We start from the raw sequence: 23,124 nt of genomic DNA, 5'->3' as shown, positions 1-23,124 counted from the left end.
CTGAATGTGGTATACTATACAGAGCAGTACTGTAACATACCATGTATTAAAAACACCTAATTAGGGGTGCTTGGGTGGCTCAATTGATTAAGGGTCTGCCTTCGGCTCAGGTCCTAGGATTGAGCCCTGCATGGCATCATCAAGCTCCCTGCTCAGTGAGGAGTCATCTTTTCCCCCTGACTCTCCCCCTGCTCATGCTTGTGTGCTCTCTCTAAAATAAATAAAATAAAATAAACAAAATAAAATAACACCTGTTCAGAGAGCTCTCACAGCAGACATTATTCCCATACTTTTTCCCTAGTTTTGCTTTCCAAACTACTCATCTATCTTATTAAGCCCTAACTCAGGGCTTCTGTTTTGATATACACATAAATATATACATATTCATACATATATATACATTGTATATGTATTAGTTGCATGCAATTTTATCAAGTATACATGATACACACACACATATACCAGGTAGTATCTAATATAAATTCTTTGTGTAACAGTCATCGGGTAGTACTATTTTTTCAACTTGTTCCAAGAAAAATATCTTTTTAAAAGCTTTGCTATATCCTCAGAGTAGTAGCTCAACATTCTTCCACCTACCTCTCATATTAATTTCTATTTGGGGGAATAAGGGTAAAGCCCTGCCCCCAAAAATGTCTTTATAAATGTTCAAAGAAATAAAAACAAAGTATTTTTCATGTGGTATTTCTTATACAATGGCCCCAAATGTCAGTTTTATACACTATAGCTATTAGTGCATCATTTCTCAATTTTACAGAAACAATCAGATAATCAAATAATATATTTTCCCAAAATGACTAAGATTCATGGAATTAAACACTCATTCATTAACAGGTAGCCCAATAATGTATAAATGTTTTGTATGTTGCTCTTAAATATGCAATCTTAATTTTTCCCTAATGTCTTACTCAGAAAGACAATTTTAAAAATATTCAAAAAATAGTTTTTGTTTCCAAGCATATGCTGAACTGTAATAAGCAATCTTAACAGAGCACATTAAATACTTGATGAAAAACAACACAGAACAGCACAATTAGAAACTGTATAAGTTTTACCTTAATTCTTCTCTCGGTGTCATCTAATTTTAACTCTGCTGAAACTAGTTTCTTTGCCAAATCATCTCGCTCAGGTAGGTGTCTAGCTTCAGAGATCTTTTTCAGTTTCTGTAAGGAAAATTTTGTCCTAAATAGTTCACCTTCTGTATCTTTCACCCTTTTCTCAGTTGCCCGTTCTTTCTCTTGAGATTTTCTTAAGCGTTCTTTGAGTGCTGTAATCTCATTGTTATGACGAGCAATAAGTTGTGAGATTTCATTTTCTGTATCTTCAAACTTATTCAGGGCTTTCTCCTGTCTGTATTGAAGTCTTTTCAAAGCCTTATTTTCTTTTAGCAGCTCAGCTAACTTGACCTGGAGTTCAGTTACTTCATTCTGCAATTCATTGATTTTTAGCAGTCTTGCAGATAGAACCCGTTTTGTAACAAGATCAGTATCTTTCCAAAGTGGCTCCCTATTGAGGCTCTGGGAGCGAAATCCCACTCGGACTCCCTTTCTGTTTGGTGCACCCTTAGGGCTTGGCTTCCTAGGGGCTAAAAGAGAAACAGTAATAACGTAAAGTGAAAGCTGTACTAATGTAATATTATTTATTTATTCTAACACAAGTGGATCTATGACATTCTTCGTTTTGTTCCTTAAATATGATCTTTAATATTTAAATATCATGTTTATTTAGAGATCTTAATATAACATTTTTATTAAGAAAGGTTCAGAATCCTTTGTAAGAAAGGTCAAGAATATTCTGAGTTATCAAAATGATATCCCAATAGTTTACAGGGAATTATTCTACATTACTTTAAAAAATGGCAGCATCAGGCTATACCATTTTTAACTTTATAGATAATATGGCAAGCCAGAATTTGAACACAAGGATCATCAGCATGGTGTTTAAAAAATACTGGACAAAACACTGTAATATTCAAGCAATTTATGCCAAGATATTTGGAATTATAATTTGCAATGTGGAAATTTTCCACAATGTCTTCTCTAAATTAATTAGCATTTCTTTTTTATTTGGGGGAAACAAGACAACACTACACTGTACAGAGAGATGACTTGGGAATCAGACTTTTATTAACTTATTAACTCCTTGGGCAATTCCGCTAAACTTTTCCAGGTCTATTGTCCCCACCCACAGAATGAGGATAACATCACCTACATAACTAGGCTGTTGGTATTAAACAAAGAATGTATGAAAACAGGAAGTTCTCCACAAATATTCTCTGTCAGTAATAAGAACTTAATCCCATTTATCAGTGATTGAAAATGAAAACACTTTTAGCAGTACAGATGTGATCTTACATGCTTGCTCAAAAGCTTTCTTTTGTGTGAGATTCAAATTAAAAACATTTGATGCAATTTGAGAAGATAAACACAAAAAACTACACCCTAAAAAATACAGGTATATAAAATCTTTAAACTGTACATATTAAATAACATTTTGCAAAAATCTGGAATGTCATTTTTACTAAAAAATCATTAAACTTAGGCCCCAATATAAAAAGCACCTGCCCTTTAAAAACGACATCTGGAAGTCTGCCACGGTTGAGAATAATGAACTTTACTCTCCAAGGTGACTGCATCTTTTCCAAGAAGGAAATGCATTCCAGAGGGGAAAAAAAGGAAAACTAGAAGATTCAACCTTTTTCTATCCTCTCTCCAGCCATGCGTACCATTATGTGAACAAGAGTAACAATATTTACAATTTCTATTACAAAGTTTCTTTTAAAAAAATGGAAGATTGTAAAGAATATGTTTTGAATGTGTACTGATTTCTATAATTGTGTGAATACACAACTGTGTATATAATTGTGCGAATACACAAAAGGAATTGGTAATAATAAGAAATGATGGAAAGTCTACTTGCAACTCTGAAACTATACTATCCAATATAGTAATAGTCACTAGCCACATGTGGCTTGAAAGATTTGAAATGTGGATAGTCCAAACTGAGATAAGCCATAACTGTTAAATACATACTGAATTTCAAATTCTTATTTCCAAAAAAATGCATAATGTTCCAAATACAGTGTTGTATATTAACTACATTTAAAAATGATACTATTTCAGATGTGTTAAAATATACCATTAAAATTAATTTTATCTATTTTTCTTTTTTAATGTGGTTATCAGACAATATAAAATTACATATGTGGCTTGTGTTTGTGACCTGCATTATATTTCCCCTGGACAGTAATTCTCCAATTTTATTTTTATTTTACTTTATTTTTTTTACTGCTCCAATTTTAAATTGGAGCAACCATCATTTCAATTTTCTTTCTTTCCCAACATACTGAGTTAACAGTTTTGGTATCCATATACTATTATGGAATATGTACTCACTTCTTGGAATGACAGAAACTTTATACATAAAAATGATTATACATAAAGATGAATGCTAACTATTCCAATCTCTGATTTTTAAGTATAAAATTATATTCCTTAACAAACAAGATTTCATACAACAAGAAACTTATTTTATTTGAAAAGTTAAAGCCTATATAAGAATCAGGATAGAATTTTCCATTAATACCTTACTTCAACTGTTTAGACAGAAAGAGCTTCCAAAACCAACTTTTTCACATCCTAAAAATCTGAACATTTATTTTTAGCATATTCTATTAGCAAGACTACAAACTGATCATAAAAAATACACTTAAACTGAACTCAAAAATACTTCCTAGCTGTCATTTACTTCTTTATTTTCATTTTTAAAACTATCAAGATGAAATACAGTGCAAATAAGAGAAAAGATGATTGCCATATATCACTCATATACCCTTTATTAAGTCAGTGTGAAAAAGGTGAGAAAATATTACTTTTTTTCTTCCTTCAGGTGATAAAAATAAAATATGACTCCTTTAAAAAAAATGTAGTAAAGATTTGAATTATGCATCCAGAAAAAACTCAAGATATTTATATGGATAAAAAATGAAATATAAGTACATAACATGTAATATATTTATAAACACGTATAACAAACTTATTAAATTTTATCATAATGCATTTAACTTTTTATAAAGCAACAATTTTATTTCTTAAAAATAATAAGATATGCCAAAAATCAATAAGAGAAAGGAAGAATATTTTATCAAACATGCAAATCCACAAAATCAAGTATTCAAGATGATGTTTTAACCACATTTGTTCTTTCCTTAGATTACTGTATACACTGGCAGTTGCCAACTTATAAAGTAATGAATTCAGTGTTTAAGGAAACCCTAAAGTGTTTTAACTGTAGTTGCTGTGGTCCGTTGACTGACCTAAGGTAGATAAATTATCAGAGATTTTAATTCAGAAGACAATACAAAATAGAATACAGTACAAGTCAGACTGAAGATAAGAACTGAAATTTTTCTGAGTGATGTTGAAACTGTTTTTTAAAGCTCTATCTCAATTATCTTCTTAAATAAGGTAAGGTTTAAGAATTTCTGACTCCTTAATTGGGTAGCCTCCTAAACTGCTTCTGGGGAAGTAGTGAAAAATTAAAGTATCAATAATTTCCCAAATATGTAAGTTATTTCTTAGGAATAAATAGGTATTTTCTAACATTTGTTCTTAATTGAGATAGCAAAAACTTAGTATTAGGTCATGCATTCAACCACAAAATCAAAACAAGAGGCTCACGCTGAGACAGATTTGGAGGAAAAGACCAAAAACTTGCAGCAATGCACAGTCAAAAAAAAGAAAAAAAAGAAAAAAAAAGAAAAACCAGGGGTCCATGAGAAGGTTGCTTTCAAAAGTAACACATATTCTTTGCAAATATTTTAAAGCAAATATTATTTTTCAAAGTAAAAATTCATAAAGGCAAATTTAATTACACTCCTGCTAAATCTGTTCAATAGCTATTTCCCTACAGAAACAGCCAATATATTATAGGTTTCAAGGTGTTTCATGACCTGGCCCATTTTCCTTTTTGGCTTCCAATTTTACTCTTCCCTGCCTTGCAATCTAAACTCTATAATCATTCTAAGCTAGTGCGTCACAACTGTGCTGCATTTTTTAGTGCATAATATAATTACCTCATTTACTTTGACTTATTTTTCTATGGTCTATTTTTCTATGGTGGTCAAGTACAAGTTACTAAGTACAGTATATCAGGGGTTTTTGATCAGAAATTCAATAAGATGAAGAAGAGATTTTTAGAACACTGCCTTGTCAAATAGGTAATAATTAAGAATTTTGTAGAAATCAATGCAGTTCCAAACTGGTAAAATTTTAATAAGTCCAATTATTTCTAATGATTAATCTTGTTTCCATTATAACACAGTTTTGTAGAAAACAGAGTGTGTGTGGTCCCAAGTCCCAAGTTCCATTTCTAGATTTAATTTGAACTTTTGCAATAAGCACTGTGTAACCTAGAGGAAGTAATTTTACTCCATATATAAAATGCCCCTTAAATACTTTATAGCAATGTCTTTTATTGCTTTTTAGAAATGAAGATTTAAAAAAGGTATAAACATTTTGTGATTTTTTTTTTTTGCCTTTACATTAGAAACATCAAAAAAAAACATTTATTTGGGAAGAGAACAAGATGAGAAGGCTTATTTATGGTTCCTTCTTCTGTATATAGTACAATTTTGATTATAACAAAGGATAATACACAACACCGTAAGCAACAACTATATATAACATTATATACACAACTATATATACATATATATAAAACAACTATATATACAAAAATACATATTACTCAAAACATCAATCAGCCCATTGCCATGCATATATCAATATACATAGTAACAGAAGTTTCATTCATACAATTTTCCTAAAAACTCAAAATGAATGTTCTAGGTCCACTGGGCTCTTTCAAAGAACTCTTACCTTGATGATGATGATGCACTTGGCTATCTGATATTTGTCTTTTGGGATTTTTTCCCTTAATACTCTTAGGTGAGGAGGAATTGACCAGCGATGACCGGCCAGAAGACTGTGGAGTAGTTCCAAAATCAGATGAACAATAAGAGTAATGGTGTTTGCCTGCCTTACTTTCTTGATCATTATCTGGACTTCTTTCTCTTTCCCCCATTGTTTTGAAAAATGGTTTCTATTCACATAATTTCACAGATTCCTTTCTCCAAAAAAATCCATGAGGAGCCTCAAGAGCAATGTTAGAGTCTTCAGATCCTGGTGATAACATTCATGTCTGCAATTTGTTTTCTCTAGGTATCTGTAGTAGAGATTAGCACATTAGCAAACAGAAGATACACACTTTTTGTCACTACAATTAAGGAAGGGAAAAGGAAACTCCTATTTTGTGAAATAGGTTTTACAGTTAATTACAATTAAAGATATTAAAAATAAAATACTAATAATTTTTAAAAGAGGCTATAATTCCATTCATCTGTATTTTCACACACTGTTATTTACAGTATTTGGAGAAAAGACAGAATATTGTAGCTTGGACAGAACATGTGTAAAATGCCTGACATATAATTGTTTTTGAATAAAAGTTATTAACTCAATTTGACTCCCCTAAATCTTAAAATTTATAATAAAACACAAATCCTGATTTCTGACAAATGTATAATGACCAAATTACCATTTTTTTTCTTTTCTGGGGAGGCAGGTGGTGGTTAAGGCAACCCTGCTAATGGAAAAAAAAACCCTAACTACATAAAAATATAAAACTAAAGTATGAAAAAAAAACCTAAAGTATGTAAAAAATTAAACAAATTAAAACACCTGACTAAAAACATTTGCAGTATGACAGAAAAATGGTTATCATCCTTAACATATATAAATACTCATACCACCCCAGGAGAAATATATGAAATCAAAAGTTAAGTGGGTAAATACATGTTAAGAACCACAGCAGGCAATACAAATGCTAGGCACATAAAAATAATCAACTTCAGGGATGCCTGGGTGGCTCAGTGGTTGAACATCTCAGGGAATGATCTGGGGTCGGGGATCGAGTGGCTCAGGGCATGATCTGGGGTCGGGGATCGAGTGTCACATCAGGCCCCTTGCAGGGAGCCTGCTTCTCCCTCTACCTATGTCTCTCTCTCTCTCTCTCTCTCTCTCTCTCTCTCTCTGTCTCTCATGAACAAATAAATAAAATCTTTAAAAAAAAAATTCAACTTCAGATATCATTTTTAAACTTACCAAAGTTTTTCAAAACAACATTCAATGCTGTTAGAATACCTATCAAGAAAAGATTTACAAGATTTTTGGGAAAAAAGTTGGCAAGACATACTAAAACTCTAATTGTGCTTTTAAACTTTGATCCATGGAATCCCTGGGTGGCGCAGCGGTTTAGCCGCCTGTCTTTGGCCCAGGGCGCGATCCTGGAGACCCGGGATGGAATCCCACGTCAGGCTCCCGGTGCATGGAGCCTGCTTCTCCCTCTGCCTGTGTCTCTGCCTCTCTCTCTCTCTCTCTCTCTCTCTCTCTCTCTCTCTCTGTAACTATCATAAATAATAAATAAAAAATAAATAAATAAATAAATAAATAAATAAATATAAATAAAACTTTTAAAAAAAAATAAATAAATAAACTTTGATCCAATAATTCCATTCCTAAATAAGAAAATAATTCTAAAAATGCGAAAAGTTATGCACAAATGTTTATGCAGTACGATTTTTTAAAAGATTTGAGAGAGAGCACACGTGCGGTGGTGTATTCAGGGGGAAACAGGAAGAAAGGGGAAGAGAGACTCAAGCAAACTGCGCAGAGCATGGAGACAGATGCACTCCTGGATCTCAGGACCCTGAGATCACAACCTGAGGTGAAAAGAAGAGTCCATCACTTAACCAACTGTGCCACCCAGGCACCCCACAGTACATTTTTTTAAGGAAGCAATGTAAATGTGTAAACATTGCAAAATAATTAAGAATATTGTAAGAATCAATACAGCATAATTTCAAACTTAAAAAAGTTTGTGTTACCAGAGAAAATGTTTAAACTACTTTGGAAAAGACAAAATTCAAACTAGTGAATACAGTAAGATCTCAACTACACATATTCATTGGAAAAAAAAATACTGAAAACACTGAGTATTCTTCCCTCAGGAACTGAAAAAAAACAATGTGCAAAATAAGATACAAATATACCAAAATAGCGTCTGGGCAATATGAATTTTAGGTGATTTTTTCTCTATATATTTTCATTTTCTAACAAAATAAAATTGGATTACTTTTTTAATTAGAATAATTGTAATATTTAGAAAAAAAACAAAAATCTCATTGATGAAATTAGTATTTCAAATACAGTGGTTCTAGTACTATCTGGAAAAGACATCCATATAAGGCAGCACTACAACTGTCCACTGCAGCAATATTACAGCATTAGAGGCTAAAACAATCAAAAGGACCATCAATAAAGAACTGACTATATACCCACACAATGAAGGATAGTACTATGAAGCTAGTAGAGGAATAAGGACTATTTCTGTGTATTTTCTGTGGTCTGGAGTGATCTGCACAATATATTAAGAAAAGAAATATGGACAAAGCATGTATAGTATGTCACCATTTATCAAAGAAAGATGATTACAAATTTATATATGTTTCATATTTTTAAAAAGTTAAAGGATAAACTAAATTTTTTTAAAAGGTTCTGTAGGGCAAGGCTATCCAATAAAACTTTCAGCAAGAATGGAAATGATCTATAATCTGTGCTATCTGGTAAGGTAGCTGACCACATATGGCTATTGAGCACCTAAACTGTGGCAAATGTGACTGAAAACTAATTTTTAATTTTGTTGAATTTTAATTAACTTAAGTTTAAAAAGCTATACATACTGGTGTTTAGCTCACTGAATTTCAATGATCTCATCTTTAAAGGGAATAATAATAGTAACCTTAGAGAATTACTGTGACAGTTATATAGGATAATTCAATAATTATGACAAAGCAAGAACTCGGTGAAAATCGACAATTACATTTACAATCCAAACATACAAAATGCTCAGTAAATTCTGATTGATATTCCTTGCCAAAGACTCAGTTTTGATTCCAATAGTATAATTACAAGCTAATCATATTGTATGAGGATTATTTGTTTATAAGCATATAGCAGAAGTAGCTCCCTATGACCTACCCCATCTTAGAGTGCCAACTAACTTTTCATTGCAAAAGATAGAAACCACAGGGGCGCCTGAGTGGCTCAATCAGGATCCCAGGTCATGAGATGGAGCCCTATGTGGGGCTCCCTGCTCAGCAGAGAGCCTGCTTCTCCCTCGGCCTGCTGCTCCCCTGCTTGCGCTAGCCTGCTTTCTCTCTCTCTCTGTCAAATAAATAAATAAAATCTTAAAAAAAAAAAAAGAAGATAAAACACGGAAAACATTACCTGCCATTCATCTCCTATGCACCAGCACGCACCCTTCCCCATCCCTGCCTCAAATATGTGCACATAGTTTACAAAAAAAAAAATCCAATGTCCCATTATCCAAGCCCTTCTACCTGGGATAGCTATTTTAGTGGCTTATACTTTCATGCTTATGCTATTTCTTGAATTAGCAACTTAAGACTATAAAAATGAGGACTTGACTTGTGACTCATTTTAAATGGTTGCAACATGAAATGACTTGTACGTTATAGGTTTCTTCTAAGAATTTCTAATTGTCCTTTCTTACTGAAAAGAAAAAACAACCTTCCTATATCACTACTTACCTAGCTTGCTTAGTCATTCTATCTATAGCCTGAAACCCATTCCATTCTTCCTCTTAAAGACATTTTTCTTAGAGATCAATTATTTCCGATTCTAATTTAAACCAATTACTTTGTAGACCTGTTGTTCCACTGTCATTCTGAAATAATTTTTATAATACTCGGAGTTCATCCATCATTTCTAATAGCTCATGACATCATCTTTATTAGTTTTGATCATCATTTTACCGTTTCATATCCTCAAATAACTTGTATAGAAAGGGTAAATAAGTTGAGATAAATGTTCTGAGTCTTGTACCAGAGAATATATTTTGCCCTCCAATTTGGTAGTTTTCATAAATTCTGCATTCTAAGTTATTTTCTCTCAGAACTTTAAGGACACTACTCCATTGTGTTCTAAATTTTCAGAGGTTCTTGCAAGATGTTATACTCTTTCTTTTATTCAACATGTATTTTATTTGAGATCTCATCATGTAACCAAAATGAAAAACCACCACAAAAATCCCTGCCATTATGGAGTTTACACTCTAGTTATGCTCACCTGATTCTCATTCCCTTATATGTTATCCTTTTCTTTTTCTCCATAGGAGTTTTTTAGGATTTTCCCTCCTCTTATACTGAAATTCCACAACAGTGTGCATGGTGGTGGGTCTTTTTTCATTGATTGTGTTGCCCCTTTATCTCCCTCTTCCTTTGAATATTGAAACAAGTATCTTTAAACACTAGAAATGTTATGTTACTTTTCTGATAACTGACTTTCCTGTTTATTCTTTTTGAGACTTCTATTGGCTAAATAACAGACCTGCTTTCTGTTTTTCTATTTTCACTCAACTTATCTTTTAATTATCCAGGTTGTTGTGTTTTTTGTTTTTTTACTTTGTGCAAACACCTTAATTTCCAAGAACTCTTTCTTGTTCTTGTTTTTTAAAATAATTATTCTGTTCTTGCTTTACTGAGGGCAATATATTTTCATTCCTCTGAGAACACTAAATAGACATTTTTGTTTGCATTAAATTATCTTCTGATCCAGGAACTCTGTTTCACAGGGTGACAGTTTTTCTCTTTTCATTGGCTTTTCATTTATATATAGTTTTGTTTCTTTGAAGGTAATTTTTGGTTGTCCATTGATTATCTATCTGTGGACATAATGAATAGGGCTTCCTGACTGGCACTTTTGCTTTAGAAAGAATAGCAGAGAATCAGCCATTTTCCGGGGGACTCCCTAAAAGCTAGAACGATGAGGGATAATCTCCAGATACAAATGTCCACCATGGCAACTCTACTTCTTCTTTAGGGTTGTCTTTATTTTGATTTCCTGAAGAAATTACTTCCGTATTTTTTGATGAGAAAGAAAGGGAATGGTGAGGGGCTGGGAATGTTACAGAGTCACTGTGTATGGGATTGGTTAGGAAAGAAAGCATAACTATTATAGTTTTTCAACTATTCTTCCTTTCTCATATTCAATTAGCCTTTCTCTCTGGCTTTTCAAATTCTAAGGTTCTCTAAGATTCTGTCGGATACATCTGAATCTTTCTTTGCTATAGTTCCCTCTTGAATATTTTCAGACACAGTTTTCTCTGTTCCAATGTGTTTCATCTATCATTACTCTTTTCCTCCTTTAGAAATGTGCTGTGATGTCTTATCTTCTGAGAGTACCCTGTTACCCCTTCAAAATCATAGGTTCATTCTGTTACTTTTCTTTAATATAGTTTTAGTATGGTCTTCAAGAAAAAAAAGAGAAAAACACAAATCTTTAATAATAAATATATTTTAAAGCCAATTATTTCTAACAGTTGTCTCTTAAGACAACTTGATATAAGCAATCTCTTTTCCAAAGTCCACAAAACTACTATTCAATTCATGCACCAATTCAGTCAACAAAAATTATTAACAGTCCAGACATCGTCATAGAAAATGAGGAAGAAAAAAAAAAAAAAAAAAAAGAAAATGAGGAAAGCAAACTGAGCAAGAATACACCGTGAGTTCTTTTAGGGCAAGGTCTGGTTCTTCCAGCAAAAAAAGATGATTAAGAAAAAGTGATAATATATTATATACATATCCTTTATATATTCCCTAAGAATATTACCTGTTAATTATATTAAAACACTTTTAATGGTAACAAAAAAATTAAGAGTAACCCCCGGAAATACTAGAGAATATCTTATCTTTGTCCAGTTTCTGATTCAGGATCTATTCTGAACTAAAGTGGGTTTTCTAACCTACATAAACTTGTAACATCCCATAGTATGTTACAATTGTTCATGAAAATAAACATTCCTTAGAAAATATAAGCACTCAGTGACCTAAGCCTTCCTAAAGAATGGATATTTAGACACTTAAGAAAATTCACTTTTAAAAAATTAGTACTTAGACCTCGTGGGAGCACTGTAGCCTGGCTAATAGTACTGCCAGAAAAAAAAAAAAACAATTCACATAAGCAAAGAAATAAAAAGTAACAAGTTAGAAACAAAAGATATGAAATATTAGACTTAAAAAAGTAATAAATAAAGATGAAGTAAGGCCAACTACTAAAACAAATATCAATTTTTCTTATAAAGTTCTGGGGCACCTAAGTGGCTCAGTCAGTTATGCATTCAGCTCTTGGTTTTGGCTCAGAAGTCATGAGATTGAGCCCCGCATCCAGACTCCCCACTAAGCAGAGCATCTGCTTGCAGATTCTCTTGACCTACCCTCCTCTCACTCATACTCTCAAGAGTGCTTTCTCTTTCTAGAATAAGTAAATAAATCTTAAAAAGAAAAGTATAAATACTAAACAATCAGTGAGTCAACAAAGAAATCAAAGAGAAAAATCAAACAACACCTAGAGACAAATGAAAACACAGCAGTCTAAAATCCTTGGGACACAAGAAACAAGCAACATTTCAAATAAACAGGAAAAAATAATAATAAAAATCAGAGTGAAAGTAAGTGAAATAAAGAACAAAAATATCAATAAAGCTAAGAGCTAGTTCTTTGAAAAGATAAACAAAATTGATAAACCTTTAGCCAGACTCACCAAGAAAGAACACACAAATAAAATTAGAAATCAAAGAGAAGTAACAAATGAAATACACAGAATTATAATAGAGTATTATGAAAAATTATATGCCAGCAAATTGGACAACTTAGAAGAAATGGATAATTTCCTAAAAAACAAAACAAAACATAACGAAACAATCCTTCCAAAACTGAATCATGAAGAAACAGAAAACCTAAATAACTGATTACTAGTAAAAAAAAAAAAAATTTTTTTTTAACTGAACTGGTAATTAAAAAACTCCCAACAAGCAAAAATCTAGGATCAGATGAGTTCACAAGTGAATTCAACCAAACTTTTAAAGAAAAGTTCTCGACATTTTTCCACAGGCAACAGATGGCCAACAGATACATGAAAAGATGCTCTATATCACAGATCATCAGAGAAATATAAATCAAAACTACAATGAAGTATCACCTCATACCTGTTGGAAGGGCTAAGATAAGAGACACAAGAAACAACAGGTGCTGGCAAGGTTGTGGAGAAAGGGGAACCCTCTTGCACTGCTGTTGGGAATGCAAACTGGTACAGCCCACTGAAAACTGAAAACAGTATGAAGGTTCCTCAAAAAATTAAAAATAGCACTACCTGGGGCACCTGGGTGGCTCAGTCATTTAAATGTCTGACTCTTGATTTTGGCTCAGGTCATGATCCCAGGATAGTGAGTTTGAGCCCCGTATCAGGCTCCACTCTGAGAACATGGAGCCTACTTAAGATTCTTTCCCCTCTGCTCCTCCCCATTCCCTCTCTCTCTCAAAAAAAACAAAAAAACAAAAAAACAAAAAAAAACAAACAAACAAACAAGAAACTACTGGGCAGCCCAGGTGGCTCAGCGGTTTAGCGCCGCCTTCAGCCCAGGTGATCCTGGACACCCGGGATCGGGTCCCATGTCAGGCTGCCCGCGTGGGGCCTGCTTCTCCCTCTGCCTGTGTCTCTGCCTCTCTCTCTCTCTCTCTCTCTCTCTCTCTGTCTCTCATGAATAAATAAATAAAATCTAAAAAACAAACAAACAAAAAAACTACCTTATTGCACTACTAGGTATTTACCCAAAGAATACAGAAAAAACTTATTCAAAGGGATACATGCACCCTGATATTTATAGCTGCATTATCTACAATAGCCAAACTATGGAAACAGCCCAAATTGATGATGACTGGAAAAAAAAAAAAATATATCTTTACATATATACATCACAGTATATACAAACAGTCTGTCACATATATACATGACGCACTGTTTTTACTCAGCCATAAAAAAGAATGACGTCTTGCCACTTGCTTAGATGGAATGAGAAAGTATTATGTTAAGTGAAATCAGAGAAAGACAAATACCATATGATTTCATTCAAATGTGGAATTTAAGTAACAAAACAAACGAGCTTAGGGGAAAAGAGAGAGAGAGAGGCAAATCAGGAAAAAGACTCTTAACTATAGAGAACAATCTGATGGTTACCAGAGGTGGGTGGGGGATGGGTTAGGTAGGTGAAGGGGACTAAGGGGTGCACTTGCAATTAAGCACAAGGTGTTGTATAGAAGCAATGAATCACTATATTGTACACCTGAAACTAGTATTACACTGTATGTTAACTGGAATTTAAGTAGAAACTTAAAACAAAAATAAAGAATACCTATTCTCAAACTATTCCAAAAATAGAGAGAAAGGAAAGCTTCCAGATACAGTCTATAAGGTCAGCATTATCTTCATCTAAAAACAAAGATACCAAAAAAGAAAACGACAAGCCAATAAACCTGATGAACACAAATGCAAAATTTCAACAAAATATTAACAAATCACATTCAACAATACATTAAAAGAATCATTCAGTACCATTCGGTGGGATTTATTGTAGGAATACAATAACAGTTCAAAATCCGCAAACCATCAACATGATTTACCACATAAAATGAGGGATAAAAATCATGATCATCTCATTAAATGTAGAAAAAAAACATTTGAGAAAATTCAAAATCCATTTGTCCGTCTATTGAGCAGAACTTTCAACAAGTGAGTTTACAGAAAACATACTGCAACATAATAAAGGCAACATTCGTCAAACCTACAACTAACATCATATTCAATGATAATACATTGAAAGCTTTTCCTCCAAGAACAGGACCAGGATAAGAATGTACACTCTCACCACCTTTACTCAAAATAATACTAGAAGTCCTAGCTATACCAATAAACAAAAAAACTAAAGAAAAGGCATCCAAATTGGTAAAGGAAAAAGTAAAACTGTCACTATTTGTAGGTAATATGAAATTATACATGGAAAACTCTAGAGACTTCACCAAAACACTATTAGAATAAATTAATTCAATAAAGTGGCAGGATTCAAAATTAACACGTGGAAATGCTGCATTTCTATACACTAATAACAAAGTAGCAGAAAAAGTATTTTTTGTAGTCTTTTTTTAAAAAAAATATTTATCTACTCAGAGAGAGAGAGAGAGAGGCAGAGACACAGGCAGAGGAAGAAGCAGGCTCCATGCAGGAAACCTGAGTGGATCCCGGGTCTCCAGGATCACACCCCGGGCTGCAGGTGGCGCTAAACTGCTGTGCCACCAGGGCTGCCCAAAAGGATTTTTTTTTTTAATTCCATTTATAATTGTTTTACAAATAATAAAATGCCTAGGAATAAACTTAACCAAGAAGGTGAAAGAACTATGTCCCCAAAACCATAAAACACTGATGAAAGAAACTGAAGATGATACAAATGGAAAGACATACCATGTTCCTGGGTTAGAAGAATTAATACTGTTAAAATGTCCATACTACTCAGAGCAATCTACAGATTCAATGTAATCCCTATCAAAATACCAACAATATTTTTTACAGAACTAAAACAAATAATCCTAAAATTTGTATAGAAGAATAAACGACCCTGAAGAGTCAAAGAAATTTTGAGAAAGAAGAAAAAAGCTGGAGATATCACAATCCCAGAAGGTACTGGCACAAAAATAGACACATAAATCAATGGAACAATATAGAGAGCCCAGACATAAACCAATAGTTGCATGTTCAATTAACCTATGACAAAGAAGGTAAAATATACAATGGGAAAGACGTCCTCTTCAATAAATGGTGCTAGGAAAACTGAACAGCTACATGGAAAAGAATGAAACTAGACCACTTTTTCAAACTATACACAAAAATAAGTTCACAGTAATTAAAGACCTAAACGTGAGATCTAAAACCATAAAACTCCTAGAAGAAAATATAGGCAGTAATCTCTTTGATATAGACCTTAGTAACCTTTTTAAGATATTTCTCCTCAGGCTAGGGAAACAAAAAAGCAAAACTAAACTACTGAGACTCCACCAAAATTAAAACTTTTGCATACCAAAGGAAACCATAAACAAAAAGGCAACCTAGTACATCTGTTCAGGGGTTAATATCCAAAATATATAAAAAAACGTATGTAACTCAATACCTATAAACAAATAATCCAATTAAAAAGTAAGCAGAGAACTTGAATGGATATTTTTCCAAAGAAGACACACAGACAGCCAAAAGACAAAAGAGAAAGGGTTTAACATCACAAATCATAAGGGAAAGGAAAATCAAAACCACAATAAAATATCACTTCACACCAGTCAGAATGGCTACTATCAAAAAAAGAATTACAAGTGCTGGAGAGGATGTGGAGAAAAGAGAACCTACACACACTGGTAGCCAGAATGTAAACTGGTGCAACCACTGGAAAACTGCATAGAGATTCTTCAAAAAACTAAAAATGGAAATACTATATGATCCCATAATCTCACTAACGGGTATTTACCAAAAGAAAACAAAATCACTGATTCAGAAAGATATATGCACCCCTATGTTTACTGCAGCATTATTTACAAGAGCCAAAATATGGAAACAACACAAGTGTCTGTCCATAGATGAATGGATAAAGATGATGTGATATACAGACACTGGAATAGTACTCAACCATAAAAAAAGAATGAGATCTTGCCATCTGTGACAACATGGATGGAACCTGAGGATATTATGTTAAGAGAATGTGATTTAGAGAAAGAAAGCCATATAATTTCACTTGCATGTGGAATCTTAAAAAAACAAAAAACAACAACAACAACAAAAAAAAAGATGAAAACAAGAAAAACAGGAAGAGATCCATAAACACAGAAAACTGGTTATTAGGGCTCAAGTGTATGGGATGGGCAAAATAGGTGAAGTGGAGTGGGAGGTTCAGGATTCCATTAATGGAATAAGTCACTGGATGAAAGTTACAACATACAAAATCTAGTCATTGGTATTATAATAGCATTAGATGGTGACACACAGTAACCCCACTTGTAGCAAGCATAGCGTTACCTACAGAGTTGTCAAATCCCTATGCTGTATTCATAAAACTAATGTAACATTATGTGTCAAATGTACTTCAGTTTAAAAAGTATAAACAAATAAAAATAAGTAGTATAGCTTAATAAGATTACATACCAACTTTGGCCTGGAAGGAACCCTGGGGAATCACTCCTTTCTTTAAAAAGAAGAAAGACAATTTACCTAAGGTGACAGAGTTAAGTTAGTAAGCCTTGAAATGGACCACAGGCACATCTCATGATTTGCAGGTTTAGCTCCAGACCACCACAATAAAGTTAACATTTCAATAAAGCAAAGTCTGAAATAAAAATAGTCAAATGAATTTCTTGGTTTCCTGATGCAAACTACACTGTAGTCTAACTGTGCAAGAGCACTATGTCTTTAAAAAATGTACATACCGGGCAGCCCAGGAGGCTCAGCACCACCTTCAGCCCAGGGCCTGATCATGGAGACCCTGGATCGAGTCCCACGTCAGGCTCCCTGCGTGGAGTCTGCTTCTCCCTCTGCCTGTGTCTCTGCCATTCTCTCTATGTCTCTCATAAATGAATAAATAAAATCTTTAAAAAAATAAAAATAAAAAATGTACATACCTTAATTTAAAAACAATTCATTGCTAAGAAATGTTAATCAGCATCTGAGTTCTTAGTGAGTCAGATTCTTTTTGCTGGTGGAGTCTTGCCAGTGTTGATGGCTGCTAACTGATCAGGGTGATGGTTGCTGAAGACTAGGTGGCCGTAGCGATTTCTTAAAATAAGACAAAGTTTGTCTCATTGATTGACTCCTTCTTTCACGAACAATTTTTCTGTAGCATGCAAGGCTGTGTGACAGTTATTTTAGTCACAGTAGAGCTTTCAGAATTGGTCAATCCTCTCAAACCCTGTCACTGCTCTGTCAACTAAGTTTACATAACATTCTAAATTCTTTGTTGTCACTTCTACATAAGTAAGTCTTCACAGCATATTTACGAGGAGGAGATTCCACCTCAATAAACCACTTTCTTTGCACATCCTTAAGAAGCAACTCCTCTTCTGTTCAAGTTTGACCATGAGACTGTAGTAATGCAGTCACATCCACAGGCTCTACTTCCAGTTCTCTTGCTATTTCCACACCTGCAGTTACCTCCTCCATTGAAGTCTTGAACCCCTCAGTCACCTGAGAGGGTTCGAATCAACTTCTTCAAACTGCCATTAATGTTAATACATTGACCTCTTCCCACAAATCACAATGTTCTTAATGGCTTCTAGAATGGTGAATCCTTTCCAGAAGGTGTTCAATTTACTTTGCCCAAATCCACCAGAGGAATCATTACCTATGGCATCTACAGTCTTATAAAATGTATTGCTTAAGAAAACTTGAAAGTTAAAATTACTCCTTGATCTATTAGCTGCAGAGGGGATGCTGTGTAAACAGGTATACAACAACACAAATCTCACTGTATATCTCCATTAGCTTTTGGGTGAAAAGGTGTGTCATTGATCAGCAGTAATATTTTGAAAAGAATTATTTCCTGAGCCGTAGGCCCCAACAGTGGGCTTAAAACATTCAGTAAACCATGTTGCAAACAAATGTGCTGTCATCCAGGCTTTGTTGTTCCATTTTAGAGCACAGGCAGAGTAGATATAACATAATGCTTAAGAGCTCTAGAATTTTTGGACTAGTAAATGAACACTGGTTCAACTTAAAGTCACCAGCTGAATTAGCCCCTTATAAGAGAGTCATCCTGTCCTTTGAGGCTTTGAAGACAGGCACTGACTTCTCCTTTACAGCTATGAAAGTCCTAGGTGGTATCTTCTTCCAACAGAAGGCTATTTTGTCTACATTGATATCTGTTGTTTGGGGAAGCCATCATCTTTGTTACCTTAGTTAGACCTTCTAGATAAGTTGCTGTAGCTTCTACATCAGCACTTACTGCTTCACCTTGCACTTGATGTTACGGAGTTGATTTCTCTCCTTAAACCTCATGAACCAACTTCTTGTATCTTCAAACTTTTCTTCTGCAGCTTCTTCACTTTTCTCAGCCTTCACAGAACTGAAGAGAGTTTGGGTTTTACTCTGGAATAGGTTTTGGCTTACAAGACTGTTGTGGCTGGTTGGATCCTTCACCCAGATTACCAAAACTTTCTCCAGATTGGCAATAAGGCTGTTTCATTTTATCTTCCTGTGTGTGTTCACTTCAGTAGCACTTTTAACCCCCTTAAACAACTTTGCCTTTACAATTGCAATTTGGCCGTTTGATGCACAATGCCTACCTTTTTTGGCCTATCTGGGCTTTCAACAGGCCTTCCTCACCAAGCTTAAATCATTTCTAGCTTTTGATTTAAAGTGAGAAATGTCTGACTTTCACTTAAACACTTACAGGCTATCATAGGGTTATTAATTGGCCTAATTTCAGTCTTGTTGAGTCTCGGGGAATAGCAAGGCCCAAGGACAGGGAGAGAAATAAGGGAACGGCTGGTTGATGGAGCGGTCAGAATACAGACATTTATCAATTACGTCCACTGTTTTATATGGGTGCACATCATCATTACAATAGTAATATCAAAGCAATCAGAGATCATCATAACAAATACAATGTTGAAAATGTCTGAAATATTATGAGAATTAAGAAAATGTGTTACAGGAAGTGAGCAAAAGGTACTGGAAAAATGGCGCAAAAAGACTTGCTCAATGCAGGGTTGCCACAAATCTTCAAGCTGTACAAATTGTGTAAAATAAAGGGGGAGCACAAAAAACAGTACCTGTGAAGCACAATAAATCAAAGTACAGTAAAACAAGGTACGCCTGTACAAGTTTTCTCTTAGTTGAGTAATACATTAGGTATTGTAATATCAACAATAAGATGAGAACTACCTCACCTTTGAAGTTACCTCCATCTCCATCTATCCCCTACTGTCGCCCTCCTGCCACTAGAACTGAATAAGCATTTTTGCTCCTTTTCAGAGTTAACCTTTCACCTGTCTCCATTTCCATATCTTCTCTCCATCATAGGATAGTATCTGTTACTCTACTCTATATAGGATCATTCCTACCAAAAGAGGCTCTAATAAAGCTATTGCTTGACTCCATGTCCTAATACATCTATACCTCACTCTATTCTAATTTTCCAATAAATCTCTTTTGAGGAGTAATCTAGAATCTAGAATGTTATCTCTACTTTTCTATCTATGTTCTTCTGAATCCACACTAGTTAGGTTTTCATCCCCACCCTTCTACTAAAATAGGTTTTGTCAAAACAGACAATGACGTTCATTTTGGCTAAACCTTGTAGCCAATTTTCCATCCTATTCATCCTTGACCTTACAGCAGCATTTGAAACAACTATCTCCCTCCTTCAGAAAACTCTCTTTTCTTTTTTAGTTCCCACAGCCATCTGCTTCCCTGGTTTTCTTAAACTATCTCACTGGCTGTCTCTTCTCAGTCTCCTTTATTGAATCTGCCTCCTCTTCCTTATCTCTAAATGTTGGAATACCCAAGACACCACATATTGTCTCTCTTCTTCGTCTATACTCTTTACTTAGGTAATCGTATCTAGACTTCATTTACTCTGACTTCCGCATTCGCATGTCCACCTTCATATCTGACTACTCCACTTAGGTATCTAAAAATGATTTCAAACTTACAAGCCCAAAACCAAAATCATAATTTGTCTTCTTTCTACTACTTTCCTAATTTCATTAAATGGCACCCCCATGTACTTACTAAATTACTCATATTGCAAATCTAAGGATCATCCTGGATTCCTTCTTAACCTCACATCCCACACCCAAACCATCTGTGAAACTAGATGGTTTTATCTCCCAAAATACAATCCACGTTAATTATTTCTTACCATTCCCATTCCTGGTCCAAGCCACCATCTTTTCTCACTTGAATTTCTGCAATAACCCCTAAATGACATCCTGCTTTCATCCTTGCTTCCACAGTCAGAGAAAGCTACTTGACACAGAGATCAGACAGCACTGCTCTCCTGCTTAATACTCCTCAATGGCTTCTTACAGCCATCAGATTCCTCAACCAGACCTGCAAACTCGTACAAGATCTAGCCCTTCTGCCTACTTCTCCATCCTTACGTCATGCCACACATCTACTTTTTCAACCCAAGTGGCCTTCCTAGGTGCTTCTGAGATGCCAAGCTTGTTGCCAACTCACACACTTTGTACTTGCTGCACCCTTTACCTAAAAGGCCCTTAAAACAAAGCTGGCACCTTCTCTTCATCCTGTCAGCAGCAGAAATGTCACCTTCTTAAAGATGGCTCTCCTGACAATTCTATTAAAGTGAGCCCACTCAACTAAATAAATAAATAAATAAATAAATAAATAAATAAATAAATAAAATAAAATAAAATAAAATAAAATAAATAAAAAAATAAAGTGAGCCCACTCTTAGTTACTGTTTCATTTTCTTCATAGTCCTTATTACTATTTTTTTATCTTTCTTTTTTTTAATTTCTTTTTTTTTAAGGATTTTATTTATTTATTCATGAGACAAACACACAGAGAGAGAGAGAGAGAGAGAGAAGCAGAGACACAGGCAGAGGGAGAAGCAGGCTCCAGGCAGGGAGCCCAACGTAGGACTCGATCCCGGGTCTCCAGGATCAGGCCCTAGGCCGAAAGCGGTGCTAAACTGCTGAGCCACCGGGGCTGCCCCAGTCCTTGTCACTATTAGAAATAATCTTATGTTTATCTTTCTCTTCCTACTAAATAGAAGATGCATAAGAACAGAAATCTTATCCACCTAGTTCACCATGGTAACAACACCATTCATTAGTTTTTTATGGAATAGATGATTATTCTAAAAAGCTCTACCAAATAAAACATTAATAATTTCATTCTATAAAAGTTATCTTTCTGTTTTAAAGGAAATCTTAAATTTTCCCTCTTTTAAATAACTAAGATTTACTTATTGCTGAAATTCCTAAGAAGGGAGAAAAGTTAGCATATCAAAAAGGTAGCCATTACTATAGTAAAGTTGGAATATTCTAACTCAGTTGATTTTAAATAACTGAGATGACCTAATAGGACTTCAGACAAAATAAATTTCACTTGTATTTACAATACTTTGTTTGACTAATATAAACTAGTCACAATATTATTAATGAAAAAAATTATTTTTATCTTAGAAGAAAAAAGTTACCTAGATTAACAGAACACTGAAGATTTATATTCCATGTACAGTTCTCCAGCTAATTTAAGCTAATTCTTTGTGATGCAGAATGAGTCAACTAACAGTTGTTCATCTGGCTCCCCTATCTGTACCAGGATAACTAGATAAAAGCAAAAAAGAAAAACTAAAAGTCTTGCCCTATTTTGATTCCTAACAATTGTTTATTTTCTAAATATGGCCAAGAGGGCTACTATGGCAATGGTAGAACATTAGCGAATGTAACACATCATTTTTCATCCTAAAATAACCTTCTTAAAAAAATCCCAAACATTATAGGTCACACATAAAAGGTCAGGAAAAAAGATGACCATCAGCCTCCTTCAGTTCAAGAATGACTTTATCAGTTTCTTTTTTTTTTTTTTTAATTTATTCATGAGAGACAGAGAGAGAGAGAGAGAGAAGCAGAGACACAGGCAGAGGGAGAAGCAGGCTCCATGCAGGGAGCCGGACGTGGGACTCGATCCTGGGTCTCCAGGATCAGGCCCTGGACTGAAGGCGGCGCTAAACCGCTGGGCCACCTGTGCTGCCCCAAGAAAGACTTTATATCCAGTTTCAAATGAATCAAAAGTAAGTCTAAGCTAGAAAGCCTACTATATATGGAACAGTATAATTGTCTGATTCATGTGACTTTAAGAAAGGTTCTTAAAAAGTTTTAAGGGAAAAAACTGTATAAAATCAAAGAACTGTTCATTTCCTGTCATTTCCCTGTGTTCAGCTTCTTTGTATAAAACAACGATGCCTGGCTTGGCTGCTGCCAGCAGAAGAGTTCACACAACAAGCAACTAGACGAGTAAAATAAAAATAAACCAAGACAAAAAGATGTAAGTAAGGAGATATCTCTCCTTAAAAAAGAATATAAGTGACTGAAGATGAGACAAAGGTTAAAAAAAAAAAAGAAATTTG

General features: G+C 34.2%; 1 protein-coding gene across 2 annotated transcripts in view; it reads right to left on the bottom strand.

Moving 5' to 3' along the window:
• The window catches only part of LCA5 (lebercilin LCA5), a 64,160-nt gene extending 42,823 nt beyond the window's left edge, over positions 1-21,337 (bottom strand). The window contains exons 1-4 of one of the 2 annotated variants that reach the window (XM_041765737.1): positions 17,648-21,337; positions 17,175-17,240; positions 5,906-6,243; positions 1,074-1,605 (exon numbers count right to left, since the gene is read on the bottom strand). In XM_041765737.1, the coding sequence (XP_041621671.1) occupies positions 1,074-1,605; positions 5,906-6,102 (729 nt within the window). In that variant the 5' untranslated portion in view covers positions 6,103-6,243; positions 17,175-17,240; positions 17,648-21,337. Of the gene's footprint in view, positions 1-1,073; positions 1,606-5,905; positions 6,244-9,116; positions 9,289-17,174; positions 17,241-17,647 lie in introns of those variants that run through there. The other variant, XM_041765729.1, reaches the window with a different exon arrangement.
• Between the last annotated feature and the right edge of the window lie 1,787 nt (positions 21,338-23,124).

This window comes from Vulpes lagopus, chromosome 1 (assembly GCF_018345385.1).
Source record: "Vulpes lagopus strain Blue_001 chromosome 1, ASM1834538v1, whole genome shotgun sequence".
In the NCBI taxonomy this organism is placed as follows: Eukaryota; Metazoa; Chordata; class Mammalia; order Carnivora; family Canidae; genus Vulpes; species Vulpes lagopus.
The sequence above is the reverse complement of the archived record's forward strand: the minus strand, read 5'-3'. Positions and strand labels throughout refer to the sequence as shown.